General features: G+C 32.8%; 1 protein-coding gene across 10 annotated transcripts in view; it reads right to left on the reverse strand.

Annotated features, from left to right (window-relative positions):
• Window positions 1-16,718, reverse strand: part of LOC132696894 (tensin-1-like) — a 119,173-nt gene that overhangs the window by 12,332 nt on the left and 90,123 nt on the right. For all 10 annotated transcript variants that reach the window (XM_060662010.1, XM_060662017.1, XM_060662018.1 and 7 more), the window contains 3 exons: window positions 11,953-12,129; window positions 5,897-6,028; window positions 4,413-4,801 (listed from right to left, as the gene is read on the reverse strand). In XM_060662010.1, the coding sequence (XP_060517993.1) occupies window positions 4,413-4,801; window positions 5,897-6,028; window positions 11,953-12,129 (698 nt within the window). The remainder of the gene's footprint in view (window positions 1-4,412; window positions 4,802-5,896; window positions 6,029-11,952; window positions 12,130-16,718) is intronic.

Consider the following 16,718-nt stretch of genomic DNA (forward strand, 5'->3'; position numbering starts at 1 on the left):
TCTTTATTTCGGGTATCCGACTAGGGAAAAACGGAATCAATCCTTAATATTGAATACATATAACGAAAGATTTTATCAATTTATAGACCGAATCTTCGTGTACTGTATATGTTATTAGTGTATCATATCAATCTCCGAAACATCAATAAAAGTAAAGACATTCTGGACTTGGATGTTTTCCGTAAATTTTAAAAAGCACAGAACTCCTTTATTCGCCTTTTTCCTAACCTTAAACAAAGCTGGTTTTCCTCATAAACCACTTAAAATTGAAAGTCCTTCATATTAAGAAGAAAAAGAACGTTTATTTTCAGAACTCATACTCAAGGTTAATTTAGATTAGATTAGATTAGATTAGATATATATATATATATATATATATATATATATATATATATATATATATATATATATATATATATATATATATATATATATATATATATATATACACATTCGAATTTGATTGGTTTGCACTCTACTCTCTACCCGCTTATATATTCTTTGAGGGAAACGAAGCTAAAGGATAGCCAATGTTCCGCGACAATTCTTGTTGGTGAAAGAAGAGGAGATTTCTATGGATTCTTGGATGACAGGTTTTATGATCCTTTAAGGTTAGTAGGCCTACTAGGTTTTTGTAATCTTAACTGCGAATCAGGTTTTACCTTGCACCAATATGGGCATCAGTCATCCGCCTTTAGATCCGTCTCCTTCAAGCAGCAGTACATAAGCAGGTACGGAGTAAAATGCGAGGTAGTTTCAGTTAAGCCCTGAAGAAGTCAACATGATGATTGGCGAAACAGCAAGGTTCATTTATCACCAACCGACATAGGAGGAATGCAAGGAAGATTCATGTGAACTTTAATTTTTAAAGAAAAATAAATAAAGTTAAATAACTAAGTATTAGCATTATGTTTTTTTGTTTTATTTCCTATATTTTGTATTCTCTTCATGTTTTATGCCGACGTTCCAATTAAAGTTCAAATTTAAAATTCGTAGGCTGAATTGGTACGTTAATACTATTATTTTCTCAATCTGTTAAACTTAAAATATTTTTTTAGTAACACCATAATAATTTTGCATCGCTTCGCGAACTCCTGCGTGTGCAAAATTGAATGAAATTCAGTATATGACAATAAAGTTTTATCGAAAAATTAATATTGTTCAGCCAAATAAGGGAAGTCTCGATAAGTACTCAACTGGTCCCGTGTTTCCGATACATAAAATTTACCATTGACAAAACCAGTCTTAACAAAAAAAAATCTATATTTTTAGCTGTCCGAGTTGGCCATATGGCGAATGGTCGAAATAAAGTCAACTATGCAATTTTCGACCTTGGACATTTTCTTTGATACGGTGTGGGCAGACCATTTATTTATTTGTTGCTGGCTTACACCGGTAGTTATATGGCGATACGCAACGAAATAAAGATGGGCGTAGCAATAATTGTTTGTTTTTCTACATTGTTTAGTTCTAAATTGCATTTGATGCCACGCGCAAAAGGTACCGCCCGATAGTACAACAATAGAATTGGACGAAGCAATTGTAGTTGTGCATCTTCTTAAACGAATTACAAGTCTATTCAACATACAGATTAGTTAATCAAGATCCATCTGATATACGCATGGATCACTGAATAATTTTGACTTTGATATTCATGTTATACGTCTGTCTCGTATATTCTTCTTTCTCTTCTCCTATTCCATGCTAGAAATAGAGCATTTCGAGATTTCAAAAAATACATTTTTCTGTGGTGAGTCATTACAAAAATAATAACATTCTTATTAAGATTTCATAATTGAGTCACTTCTTTTTATAGTAAAAAAAACATTTTTTAGTTCTCGTTCATCTCTTCCTACAGAATGTATTTAAAGTAGTCACCTTTTTCTTTCCTAATAAATAATAAAAAATATGGTACTTGTATCTAATCTTAGCACCAAGTATTATTACTAAAAAATTACTTCCGAACTAGTAGGCTTGATAGTTGATACAATGGTAATAAAATGGCCTCAAATAAATCTTTTGATATAAACATCAACTCCCAGAACATAGACACCACACTCGCATTATTTTTCTACATATAGGTAAATAGTTTAGCGGTGGGAAACCATAAACTGTTCTGAAAAAGATATCCTGCTGGGGTAATTATAAAATTCGTAGTAAATAGATGTCTTCTTTCTCAACAGTAGCTACTGAAAATGGAAAACTGCCGATACGGTAAATACATGATCTGTCGTCGAATACCAAATCCGAGTAGGAATGAATAAACATTTTCTTATAATGTCCGTACGAAGAAAAGTGACATGGTTTGAATCGGTGAATCAGATGTAAACCTTGGCATGTGGTGTAGTTAGCGGGAACAATGAAAGCCGGATCAAGTTATTTTTCTACGTAAAACCGCTTTAAATAAAACATTAAACGCAACTATAATTAGTGTCCTTAGCGGACTAAATGTCTAGACAACACAATAAGACAAAGGCATAAATTGGGTCATATCGATCTAGAATAGAACATTTGCATAACTGTCTATCCAAAGCTTAATAACTAAAACTTAATTTATGACAATTTTCATACCCTAAATCTGTCAAATGCAGACTACGTTCACTGTTCAGTAGAAAACGGAATTTGCATTTATTTTAAATGAAAACTATTTCACGGAAAAGATCGTATGAATTTAATTAGAGACTGAATGAGCGACTATTTTATTAATTTTTGTATATAGCATCATTGTTACTAACCATTTGAATTATTGCAGTTACAAAAGTAGGAAAGTGCTAGTGCTACAAAGTGCTACAAAGGATCAAGTTTATATGTACATGCAATCGGCATGGGGAAATTTGGCTCTATATTGTCTGAGAGCACGAGCCGGACTTTTGTTATTGGTGATGTAACATTCTAATAGGTAAACTTTTTTCTTCTTCATATACTTTATACAAAATAGACTCACAAAAATGGAACTTAATAAAATAAATAGAAAATGGAAGTCCGAAAAAATACGCTTAAAACATTATAGTACACTTGTCAAAAAATCAGTAAAACAGTAAACAGGTAGGTTTCTATATATTTTTAAAGACATGTGGTCTATATTATTAAGAATTTGAATATATTTTTTTTTCATTTAAGGATATTATTTACAAGATTCTTAAATTATGAATGTAAAAGAATTTATGTATTATTGGAAAATAATTGCCAATTAAGCCAAAACGGTAAGTCAGAGACCCGTACTATGTTATATAATTGAAATTGTTATTACAGTGGCTATTCGAAAATCCAATAATATACAGAGTGTCTCTTTTAAGAAAATTGAGAAAAGTATAATTTTGCGAAAAGTGGTAACACAATTTGATCACTACCTAAAGAAAAGCATTATTTTCGTAAAAATAGTAGATGGAAAAAAGTTTAAAAAGTCAATATGCAACCCAACAATGCTGGTTTAAACATAACCGGAATTTTGAAGATGATCGCTAATAAGTTCGAAACGGTGCATTACAGACCCATACTCATATATATCGGTATTTATCTTTGAACAGACTATCCAAAAATGCAATAAAATGTAGGTTTTACCGCCCTGTGTATTAAAAAGTGACCATTAGGGAAATAAAAAGAAATAAAAGTCATTTTAATAGAAACAATTTTTGTATTTAATTTTTTTTTGTAACCCCCGTATGTTTCGAGATAATGTATAGATCCCTCTTAAATGGGCCACCCTGTCCATCGTTAAAATAATAATACTACCCCAAAACTAAATTTAATACTAAATTAATTCTATTAATTTTTCAGAAAGTCTATTTAGTGTTTCACATAACACAATTAAATTCTTATCAGTTATTAGTTACTACCATTTTTTGGAATTATTATAATTATTATATTTTTATCAGTTATTAGTTACTACCATTTTTTGGAATTATTATAATTCATGTACCATTTGTTCTAGTCTTAATTTTGTTATGCAAAAATAAATATACAAAAAAAGTTTATTAAAATGTCTATTAAAGAATGCACATTTACTTTTTACAAAACTTCGAATTTGCTAATGTTTCGCCCATCGTCCTGTTAGCTTGACTTAAACTGTGATGATTAGCGAAACGTTAGCAAGTTCGACTCAGCAAAAACCGACGCAGGAGGGATCCAGAAGTTTTATAAAAAGTTTTACAATTGCCTGTGGAAGTTTCTTTGAAGAAAAAAAAATGCACATGTGTTTGTTAATTTAAAAATCTATATAAAAATAACATTAAAACCAAATAATAAAGAAGTGAAATAATTCACGATGCAAAAAGATAATCTGATATCAGCCCCAATGATTTCTATGTTGTCCAATGCAAATGGTAAACTTTTTATTCTAATTACGTTTAGAATGGATATTAATGCCGTCAACACACTCTTGTAGGAAGCGCAAACAAAAAATAAAAGCTCACCTTAGCAAGTACGTCACCGGAACTTTTATTGACGCTAGCCTTCCGTACGAGGCTCGGACTTGACAACTTCCTGGACTCCCCGATCATGTCGGCGTTTATTCCGTAACTGAATGGCGTACTATCTTCCCTCGCGTGGTATGGTATACTATCTGGGTCTTCGTACCGTTCCTTGTAGTTGTCCCGATGCTCGTAACGCGCATTATCTCTATCGTAACCGTGACGCGATTCTGTCGGTTTCAAATCGGGAATGCTCTGGACCGTCAGCATCATATCGGATAGCAGTTCGTCGAGTTCGCGGTGCTGGTCTTCGGGCGTGAGGGGGGACGATTGGGCGGTCGACGGCGGGGGACTACCGGAGGCGTTCGTATTGGCGTTCTGATGCTGGTGCCCTGCAAATATGGCCATGTTATGGGAAAGCGATCGTATGTATAATACGGTCGGTTTAAAAGGGAATATACAAACAAGGTGTTCGGAAATGTCCCTGGCCAATTGTAAGAAGCTCTTATTATACACGGTGTACGGAGTACAGGTGTGAAATGTATTTGGGTTCACACGAGATCCAAAAATATGGACGATTTCGTGCACTTTTACACTATTTTGAAAGATGCGGTTTTCGCAATAGTCTGCCACTTTTTTGTGAAACACATTATTTTTCATGATCTGAACTTCCCCAGAGGTTTTCGTTTTTAAGATATGGAAATAATTTCTTGAATAGGCAGTGATTACCTTTTATATAATTTTTATCGTAAAATTCAGTCCCGCAGAATTATTATACGAGGTCAGGTCAAAAATATATCGTTCTAAATATTATCTTTATTGAAAAAGGTGTTTCGGTTAGTTTTGGTTAGTTTAGTTAGTTTATATAAAATTAAAAAAAAAACAATCACTGGGTACACTCTTTGACCGATTATGATTACTTAATAAGTTTTTGTGGCTGGCATGTTTTCCCAATTTTGGACTTTTTTATTGTCGTTTTATGGAAAATAAAATAACACAAAACACGATACGAATATGTACTGGAACTTCGTAAAGCAATCAAAACCTTCAAAAAAAAAAACGATTTATTAATTTTATAATTAATTTTTTTTTAGAGCAAAGTTAAGAAAGTGTGTTCTGTACCTCAATTCGACCTAAACCACATTAAATATAATACTTTAATTACTTATGTAATTTGTCTTCGGTAGATTAGCCGCATAAACTACCACTTGAAATAAAAAAGCAATTTTTATATATATAGACTTTTGACCTCTTTTTTATAAAATAAGTGTATTTTTTTTTCAAATTTCATCTTTGAAGCCTTAAAACAAAATTTAGAATAATTTCTAACATATTAAAAAAAAGGCAATTTGTGATTTTTCATTGTACTTGTAATCATTAAAAAACCTGAATCATATTGCCCTGGTAACACTTCACGCTATATCTTTTTTTGAAGTCAAAAACTGCCTACAACGTCCTTCTCAAATATTAAATTAAATTAAATGTACCTGCTGAGGAGATGCCACTGTCCATCGACACCGCCAATGGACTAGAAACAGCCCCAGGAGAGAGCTCGGGCTTCTTGGTGATGGTCGCGTAGATGCTACCGTCTAAAGGCCCAAATGTGTGATTTGCTTCGTCTGCAACAAATTTTTATTTCAACGCTTTAAATGTTTTTTATGGCTCACACGAATTCAAAGCATTCGAATGACTTTCTTGATAAATGTGAACTTCATCAGTTCAGTTACTTTGTACAAATAATGGGTATTAAGAAAAGTTCTTAGAAATACAATTCAGTTGTGGCAGACGAGAACAACACGCTTCCAGGCGATATTTTTGCAGGAAAAATCAAATCAAAACGTTAAGTAGTTTTAAGAATTTAAATAATTATCCTGTGATCGTTAACTATCCGTATATATTTACGGACTACAAGATAATTCATATAAGATTACAATGCACGTTACTATTGTATAATTTCCGCTGTTAGTCTACAGGCTATTTAAAATGTCAAATAGTTTAGCGCTATTAGAACTGAATTTTAAATGATTATTCAGCCCCGAAGATAGGATTAGAGTAATTTATCGCTTTTAAGTATACGCGGTGCCTTTTTATCGAACGCTTGACATTTTATTTGCTTGCTAATTGTTTGTAATAGACTGGACGTGTTGCAATTGAAATAAAACATCGCGTTTATTGCAATTTGCTAGAGATAACGTCAAAATGTCAAAAAGTAAACTTCCGGTGTTTTCTATAGAACTGAAATGCTAGTAAATGTAAGTATTTTTTCTTTCTAACTATTTTAAGAATGCTTTCGGTTTTACAAATTATGAAATCACAAAAAGTCATGGTGAACTGCGAAAAAATTTGGGTGTGTAAATGAAAATACGCAAATTACAACGTAGCTAAATTTTGACATTTAATTCGAAGACCTAACCTTATAGTTTCTTTTTATTTTGTCTTCTATTTTTATGAGCATATCGATGACCAATTTTTGTTTTATCTATGAACTTTTTAACATTTAACTAATTAATTAATATTAAATATTCCCTTAAACAAATTCAAAATTAAAAGCTCGAGTGGTTACGGAATATTAAAATAATTTCCCAAAATACTACACGACATATAAGCCGCGATATAGGTCACAACTAATTTGCATAGAATGGATATCGCGTTTATTACCATTAAAAATGTGGCGCGATGCAAGACTTTTTTGCCTATGGAGTTGTTGAAATATTTGAACAGTTACTATGATTATATGAATATTAATATCGTACCATATTGGATGATGTAGTGACCGTAAGGACGTTAAAAATTGATTGATGCGTCCCGGGCGGCTATGATATTTTCGTAGAACAGGAAATGATCTGCACATGTTCCTAAATTTCACAGACTAAACTGCGCTTTTTCTTCTTTTTTAACTGCGCGATCTGCACACATTTGATTCGTTATAAATAACAATAACGAACGAATACGATAAAATTATAAAAATGAGTTTCTATTTGAAATAAAAATTAACGAATTTTTTATTAAACTTTTTACTGTTAGCGCTGTAGATTTATTTAATTCGCGGATCCCCTTCAATAACAACAAAAACCGACGAAGGAGAAATCCAGAAGTTTTGTAAAAAGTATAACAATTAAAAGGCTTTCAGGCGCAGAAATCGGGCAGTAGACCTGCAAACGTCACTTATGGCGTAACATTCAAAATATGTCAGAAACTGTAAGATAGGGATATTGACCTATCAATCAGATCAAAATAAAAAATGTTTTAATATAGAGCGTATTCTGTTGACAATAAGTTTTTACAAAAATACAAACATCTTGTATACATGACAATATAATTATTCAATAAACGGGCAACCCGTTTAAATATGAGATATTTAAGTGTTTAATTTGAATTGAATTTAAGCCATTTTTTCCTATAAACATACATTTTAAAACGTAATCATTTCACAGCTATATTTAACTGACAAGTAATGTGCTAGCAAGCAAAAACAAGAAGGGGGAATTAAACGGACGTCAGAGAAGTTACAATGGCTTTAGTTGGGAATAGGTGCTTCTTATATGTTTATGGGAAAAATATATTTTGATCAGACAACTCCTCTGATACTTTTGCAACGAATTTTAACACTCTATATAGACCGTTTCCGGTAAAACAAACATAACTCGCCGCAATCTATCGCGTTTCGGAAGAGCACGTGCAAAAGGTAATAATAATAATAATAATAAATGGACTCGTTCGCCCACCACAGCTGACGTTGTCGATACTTGGTTCATATTAATACCGGTAGACCTTGACAGGCTCGCCAGACAATCGTGCGTAAAGACTTGAGGATACGCGATATCCACGTAGGGCCAATTAGAAATTTAATGCTAGACCGCGAAATTAATAGGGTTATACAACCTATTGAAACTGCTATATAGGGATACTTATTAAAATATTGTATATTTCAATTAACTTAGCGAATAATAGTAAGTATATAGTAGTAATATGTTTGTATCGCAGCAATATAAAAAATACGCCAAAGTTATACGATTGAATTGAATGTAAAGTGTCTCAAGACCGGTGAAACAACTTTTGCTTGGTTAAAATATCTAACATTATTTTAGATTTTAAAAATCAAGCAATCCTTAAATTCCTGATACCTCGTAAAGTTAAAAGGAAATCGTTATTATTTTTTATTTGTCCAATTAACATCCTTAGGCAACTTTGATCTCACACAGTTGTTTCCAAATAATTTTTATCTTACTTTATTTTTTAGGCTGCCGGCAGAAAATTTAATTTGACTCATACGAACCCTGAAAAAAAGAGACCAAAGGGGGCAACCAAAAGTAAATAGATTCCCTACATGTGAGGTTAAATTCGCGAACGTATAGTTAGTTGCATACTCAGAGTACACCGTTTTCATTGGGTTAGTTTTGGTTAGTTTGGTTTAGTTTTGGTGGTTTTCATTGGGTCATAAAACCCAAGAAATAAGTATACCAAGTAAAACAAAACACTGAATTGGCGTACTCACTTTGCTTATACACACTTTCGAAAATGTGCTTCTTAAACAACGATCACTACTGCCACTGAGTATTTTTTAAAATATTCAATTGATACGGAATGATACCTGTGTGCGATAGCCCTAATGAGAAATTCGTGGAATACCACCCGTACCGTCGGTGTTGCGACACATCAGTCCATGGTATTATCCATTTGGAATAAAATTGTCAAGATATTTTTAGTCGTAAGACACTATATTTGTTATTGCTGTATCGTTTTCGGTTTAGGTACTTCATGTGTGAGCTAGTTCTCGTCTGGGGAACGTGTAAGTTTCTGAGGAATTGCTATGAAACGGATTTTATGTTTAAGAAAGTATATACCAATTATTTATATAACTTTTTTAGAAATTTGAATAAAATGAAACCACAATTTTTTTTTTCTGTTAGTGGCACATATGTGATCAGCAAATAAGCTTGCGTCTATACTCACGTTGAAAATGAAAAAATGAAGAGATTTAACGTAGGAGAAAAACAGAAAAAAAGCATAGCGAAAAATAGATAAGTATTGATGATTTCTTCCAAATCTAATTCGGATTGAGGTGGAGTTCAATCTTAGTACCGTGCATTTTCACGAAATTCAATTCATTAGGATCTCATATGTATACTTATGTAGTATGTTACTGTGATTGTAATAATACACATGTCATACGTGGTAAGAACCGTAGCTGAAGCTTTGTCGGCAGACTGTCGACGAGTAAGAGGATCAGATGCGGTTACCAAAGCAGAAACAACTACTAATAATCTGATGCAAACTAATAACAGATGTCAATTTTCTCGATTCCATTTACAGAAATGGCGGCCCGGGGCGCCGATTCGTGTTTACTTTCGTTAAACATCCGTCTACGCCATTAAGCAAACGCTGTCAGTTATTCGTTGCCTTTTACGGTGCATTTATAACACTTTAAAAGTTGATACGGTTAGATTAATAACGCCGTAATGGACGATGCCCTCTGGTCGAAACTATCTCTTCGAGATGAACGCTGCGAAAAAAATCGGGTCATCTTTTTCGTAGCAGGGTTTGCAAGTAAGTTCGAACTTCAAGGAGTCTTCTGTTGAACTATTTATGCTCTGAACTATTTTTAAAAATTATAAGTTACTACGTTTTTCTAAGTTTACTAGTTATTAGCTGACTCATGTTCGAAATTTATTTCTATTAATATTTATTTATAACTATTAAAAAAACTGTCCCAAAATTAAAAACTCATTTCGATGCGATCGAGAAATCATATCAAATCTCCGGATTTACCGCAGTATCTCAGCAAGGGCTCTAGAATCACCAACTCTGTCCCAAAATTTTCCGGCACCCAGTACTCCAAGAACCTTTTCTCAGGGATAGATAAAATGGACATTTTCGATTTAAAGGAGGCTAACAACCTCTATCGCATCGCTGGTAACAATATTTTCACAAAGCTTAATTTAACAACTTTGTTCCCAAAACTCTTTATTTTGTTACGTTAGTGCCTGTGTAGATAACTGATATTGCATTATAATAAACAATTAAAATTACCACCCAATTTATATCGCAAAAAAAAAATGCTATTCCGAAATTAAAAATATCTCAAAATGTTCAAAACCACTTAGGAAATAAACATTGTTCCAAAATTATCTGACAATAGCAATATAAGTCTTTCAAAAAATTGTGAAAAGTATTGAAAACAACACAAAATTGGTACAGTTGTCTGAAATATAAATGCCAAACATTATTGAAATGTCTCATTCAATTGTATTTTAGGATTTTAAAAACTTGTGTACTTTTCTGCTGTCTAATTACGAATTCGATAGACAACCAAGTCAAAAGTCCAACTGGCGAAGCCATTCAAGACCAGTTTCTAACATTATAGTTACTCTGACTTTTTTGTATCTCATCTGCATATTTTTGTTTTTCAGGCGAAGATCTATTCAGTGATGTTTCAGTTTTTAGTTAAAAAAATAGGCCCGGGAGATAATTTACTCACCACCAACACCTAAAAATAAAACTGCACTACCTACGAAGACTGATTGATACCTTAGTGAATTACTTCACAATCACTAGATCTACTCCATCGACTTGCCGTTCGTACACTGAAATAGTACGATGAAATATAACCCAGAAATAAAGCCAGCAGTCTTTCCGTTCGAATTCGTTTGGTTCATAGCGAAACTATATTTTTAGAAGCGGCTTATTACTGTTCGTTTGTAAAACCGTTGTAGGTGCGTGGTGACGAAAATAATAAGCTGGCTGGTTTTGTAATCACCCTTGCACAATTTTTTCGTTTCTGGAAAAGCACTAATTTTTGTTATATTTGGATTAAAGTAGAACGCTTGCCCGTTGTCAAGTTTTTCGCGAAACCTCTCGGAAGTAGAAACTTGAAAATGATCCTGTCAAGGTATTTAGATGAACTAGAGGTTATTTTTGGAGAGAAAGTAATGATTCTTTAAGGAAAAATATTAATAAATATTAATATATGAATATTAACAAATTCAATTTCAATTCATTTCGTAAGCATATCACATTTGAATTGAATAGGTTATGTTTAATTTTTACGTTAAATCTTTCATTTGATCTGTATATAGATTGCAAGCAAATATAACACGTGGAAAACTATACTGATCTATAAGTGATCTTGCTGTATAAGTTAATGTCAGCAGTTGCTTTCTAATTTTTGTCTGAAAACGGAAAACAAACATATTTCATGTACATTTGCCGTCGCGCCTCTACTTTTCTACTAGTCATTTAAAAAGGCACATTATTTTTATAGCTGGTTTATTCAGCGTTTTCTTTAAAAAATATCGTTTTCCTTTTAAAATGACGTTTGCTTGATCGTGGCCTGTCAATAGGATCAAAAAAATATTTGATTTAGATAAAGACGTTAGAAGTAGGCTACAACAAAAATTAACGCTGATGCGACCTTATGTAACAGAGTAATTACTGTCATAAAATTGCGAGGATTAATTAATCGTGATGGTAAACGTTAGAACGAAATTATCGACAAATAATTTTTGGTTTTGCTGTGGTACATTTGTTAAAAGAAAAGTTGTACCTGAATCGGAATCTTCTTCGTCGAATTCATCCAAGGTGAAAGGTGTGTCGGCTCTGACTATGGGGTCATTCGACAGGGTAAATGGGACTGCGGGTGTTGGGGCCGGCACTGGGTGTCTCGCGTCACAACCGGGAGAAAAATGGAGCTCGACTGCTCCGTCAACGGGAAATCGGGGATCTGAAACAATTGAAGTATTTTATTTAGGTAGTTCAAGCGTCATTACATGCAGGCTTATTCACACAAACCGCTTTTTACAAGTTTACTAGGACTGAGAATAAACTGCAAACAAAATTATTTTTGTAAAGCATAAAAAAATATATTTTTTTGAGTTAATGAAGACTATTATTATAAGATCTCTGTTAGAGATACTTGGACTCGATCGGATGCACTACTTAAGGATTGCGACATCAATTGTCCGTGTCAAGAAATGAAAAAAATGTTTCTGCCTTATTTTTATCTAAGCTTGGGATCCCGAGAAGAAAATGCGTATAAACAGCATTAGAGAATTATGCCACGTGAAAAAAATACTCAAGAAATGGTAAGTATGTGTATCAGGAATTATTATTATAATTTTTATAAAAGTGAAATATAGTAAAAACGAGATAAATGTATGTATGGATAAAATGTATCCCAATAATATGTACTGGATTTTCCTTTTAATTTGAACGAGCAGAAAATTGAGCTTGCAAACAAAGAGGTCGTTTAGGTGAGTATAAAAATATATGCGAATTTTATTAAACTTGACCGACCGAAGAAGCAATGAATTTATAATATCTATGACAATGGAAAATTATGCTTTTAAATTTTGATTTACACATGTTAACTTTTGAAAGCTATCACTGTCATTGTAAACTGGGAAGTGATAACACTTTCGACGTGATATTTGCTCGAGAATCTGCGAAAGCTCACTAAAGCAGCTGTAGTTTAAGCCATTTATTATTACACCTATATTCAAGGAAGTCACAAAGGCGTGTAGTTAAGTTATATCCGTTGTTTAATGTGTGTACAGCAGTTAAAAAAGACGAAGAATGGATTGCAAGAATAAGAATTTGACAAGTAAAAAAGAAAATTCGTGTATTTGAAATAAATGTGTTTACAAAAAAATATTTTCTCGAATTACCAGACGTGTCAACATAAATAATTGTTCGAGTACATTCGTGCGCATTTCATTTTTTCTTTTATGTTCAGTACGTGTTGCCCACATTCGTGCTAGTTATCGGAAGACACGTCGACTATAACATTATTAAAAAGCGTTTTCGCAAAACGCGCCTTTTAATCGTCGCATTCTTTCGTGCAACATTGCTCATAATATAAACTCGATGCATTGTACGCATCGCGGCAGCAACAATACGATGCAGCAGGAATTCCAGCAGTTCCAATTCCCAATTACAGTAAAGACATTTTTCATTTTTTTTGTACGGCTGGAAAATTTTTGATACGGCAATTAGTTACCTTAACCCTGTATATAAACAGATGAGGCTTTCTCAGGAGAGCCCTACTTTATTGCGAAAAAAGAAATGAAATAAACAAAATTTCACAAGCTCTTTTCGTTTTTGTGACACAAAGTATTGTTCAGCTCTCGGAATAGATATACGAGGCCAGGTCAAGTACATCCTGGTAATTTTCGTTAAAACTAAAGTTAACGTGGCCTTTTTAATGTGTATATTTATTTCAAAAAACAACCTCAAAAATTAGCTACTTAATATATTGATATTTTTAAAGTAGCATTAATTCTATGGCAAATCTGCTCAAAACATCAACGCTTACACCAAAGACTTGGAGACCAAAATATTCGATTGCTTATCAAATTTGTATAACTCTGATAACAAATTTTCCTATTTTCGAGTTTTCTAATAAAGTTTTATGCAATATAACGTTTAAAAAACAATAAACCTTCAAAAATCTTTAAAAAAGGACTAATTGTTATTTCCTTTATAAATTACTTTTAGATAATGGAGATAATTTTATCTCTTTTTAAAGCAAAAATCAATAATTTTATCGCAAAGCTTAATTAAAATAAATAATTAAATCTTAATTTTGAACCTTAAAGTATTAAGTGTCTTATAATGATGGTAATGAATTGACCGGGCTGAAATTAAATTAAACAAATCGTTTTTTAAAATATTGAATTCTGAAGTTGTTGCGTAGAATAATTATATACAGAGTCAATTTTTCATATCACAATTATTTTCAATTACAATAACACCTTGTCTGTCTTCGAGCGAATTTCATTTTAATTAGTGATTGCTCTGCACCACACTGGAGAGGAAAAAACTCTTAAAAGCAACCAACCGACGTCATTTACTGTATTTACTGTATGGTTGTTGTACAGTGTTGCCAAATTAAACTTTTCACAGGTTAGTTTACAATTATATAAAAAAATACTTAAAAAAAAAGCCCGACATTTAATTTTAAGTTTGATTCTTTTATAGATGTTCATGTTTACTACTCAGAAAACGTAAATTCTCATTCAAATTATTTTAAAATATAGATTTTGCGATTCGCAAGGCGATGATTTAATAACAAAAGAAGAGTTCGAATCGAAATTTGCTCTAAAACGCTTCATTTGCCATTTGAAATTTTAAGTTTCGTTTAAAATGATGTTACTATTTGTGACAAATTGTGACAAAAAACTGATGAACGTAACTACTAGTGGTTAGATAGAGTGCGTCGATAGAAAAAAAAATTGACAAGGAGGTGACGTATTTGTCGAAAAAGGAGAGGACATTTTTTTATTTAACTTTGCTACTTTGCTACTTTACCCAGAGTAGCTTCATTAATGTTTAATCGTACTGTTTGCTACAATATAAATGTCTATTTAAAAAATACTCCCTAGGCCAATTTTCGAAAAAAACTGAACTGAAATTGAAACCAATTATAAATGATGCTCAAGTCTTAATTAATTTGCCACATTTACATGCTGTGGAGTTTGATTCTTTTTTTAGTAACCGTAATGTAACGCAGAGTGCGCTCTCCAAAATTATTATATTATTATAATAAGAAGGGATGGCTTTAAATCTTAAATCCACTTTTCACTTTTACCTTGTCAAACGCTGAAATGCAATAAATAAATTTAAAAAAATACCTGGTGCCATACAAAAATAACTCCTTAAAGAGGGAATGAAAGCACATTCACAGAATAAATAGATTCAAGGAAAAATGGCCACAATTTTCGGTAACGAAATGATCTCATCGATGAATGCAAACCGTTATTTTCGCGCTCACGGATTACGCGTGATCTATGTATCTACTGATAGCTGTAATCGATATCGCTTATCAGCTTATATCGCAAAAGAATAATAATGTTTACAATAATTTATAGGTGCATACGTGCCATATTTTGTCGCACGTTATAATACGTGGGAGTCGGATAACGTTAGATTTGTTTTTTTTTTATCGCCGGATGTTGATCGTAAAGTTCAGCGTCATAAAAAAAAAACGGTTACGTGAATTTTAATAATAAGTAGTTCAGTGGGGCTGCATTTTTTTTTTAATTACCTTACCTTACCTTCTTCAAGATGCACGTGTTACTATCCATAGAAATCTGTTCATAAAAATTTTTGAGGAGGGATATTCAAAGGGGGTATACTAGACGCCTCCCAACAGATCCCATTTATTACTATTGATCACTTCATTGATGACACTATATCAATAGCACTAGCACGGGTTAGGAAAAAAGTATCTTGTGGTCCTGACAAAGTTCCTTGTTTGGTTGTGCGAGATTGCGCATATGCTTTGGTTCAACCCATGTCTCTTATTTTTAACTCAGCCCTAGCAGATGTCTAGAAAGAGGCCTAAAAGAGGGAAAAGCATCAAATATATCCAAGTCTTGTATCGATAATATCGCCTTTTGGGAGGGCTTTCGAAATGTCGCTGCATGATAGTACTTTCAGCCAGATGAAACACTTGATAAGCCACAAACAACATGATTTCTTTAATGCACCATCAGTAATTAGACTTACTTTACAGAATTCACTGTTAAAGCTTTGGACGACAGGAGGCGGGTGGATGGGCAATACATAGACTTTTGGAGGTGGACCGCACTGTACTGCTCTCTAATGTGTGGATTTTGTGATGATCTTGTAACATTCATAATGTCATATATGCATAACAGAATCCAGTATGGTCAGTAGCATCATTTGTCAGGGTACCAATTTAGCGCAATTGATGTTCTTGCTTTTCATTAATGATATAGTAGCTAACATTGATAGTCAAATTTTGCACTTTGCTGATGATGTGAAATTGTTTAGAATGACTGATAGTGTGGTGGATTGCGTGTCTCTTGAAAATGATTTGGAGATTATTGGTTCTTGGTGTGCTTCTAATAACCTACCCCTGAATGCAGATAAATGTTTCGCAATGACATTTTCAAACAAAACTGATACTATAACTTTTAATTAGCATCTGGAAAACGTATTATTAAGAAAATGTGACAATTTTAAACACCTGGGTGTAACTTTTGGCGGTGCACTCAAAATGATGGGTTTCATATTGAGAAATTCTAGAGATTTTGCAAGGGAACATACTTTAAGACTGTTATACTGTAATTATTGCGCTCGAAGCAAGAGTATGGTTCAACGGTGTGGCAACCACTATTTGGCAAGTACATCACTTAAAATGGAACACGTGAGAAAGTTTCTGAAATTTCTTCACTTTCATGTAAATGGTTTCTACCAGGCTAAGGAAATGCCACAAAGTGATTTATTACTAATATCTAAGATTTCGTCACTGTTGAATCGGACGAGGTACCTTTCATTTCAGTTTTT

This window comes from Cylas formicarius, unplaced genomic scaffold (assembly GCF_029955315.1).
Source record: "Cylas formicarius isolate icCylForm1 unplaced genomic scaffold, icCylForm1.1 PGA_scaffold_1__22_contigs__length_36826433, whole genome shotgun sequence".
NCBI classification, from domain to species: Eukaryota; Metazoa; Arthropoda; class Insecta; order Coleoptera; family Brentidae; genus Cylas; species Cylas formicarius.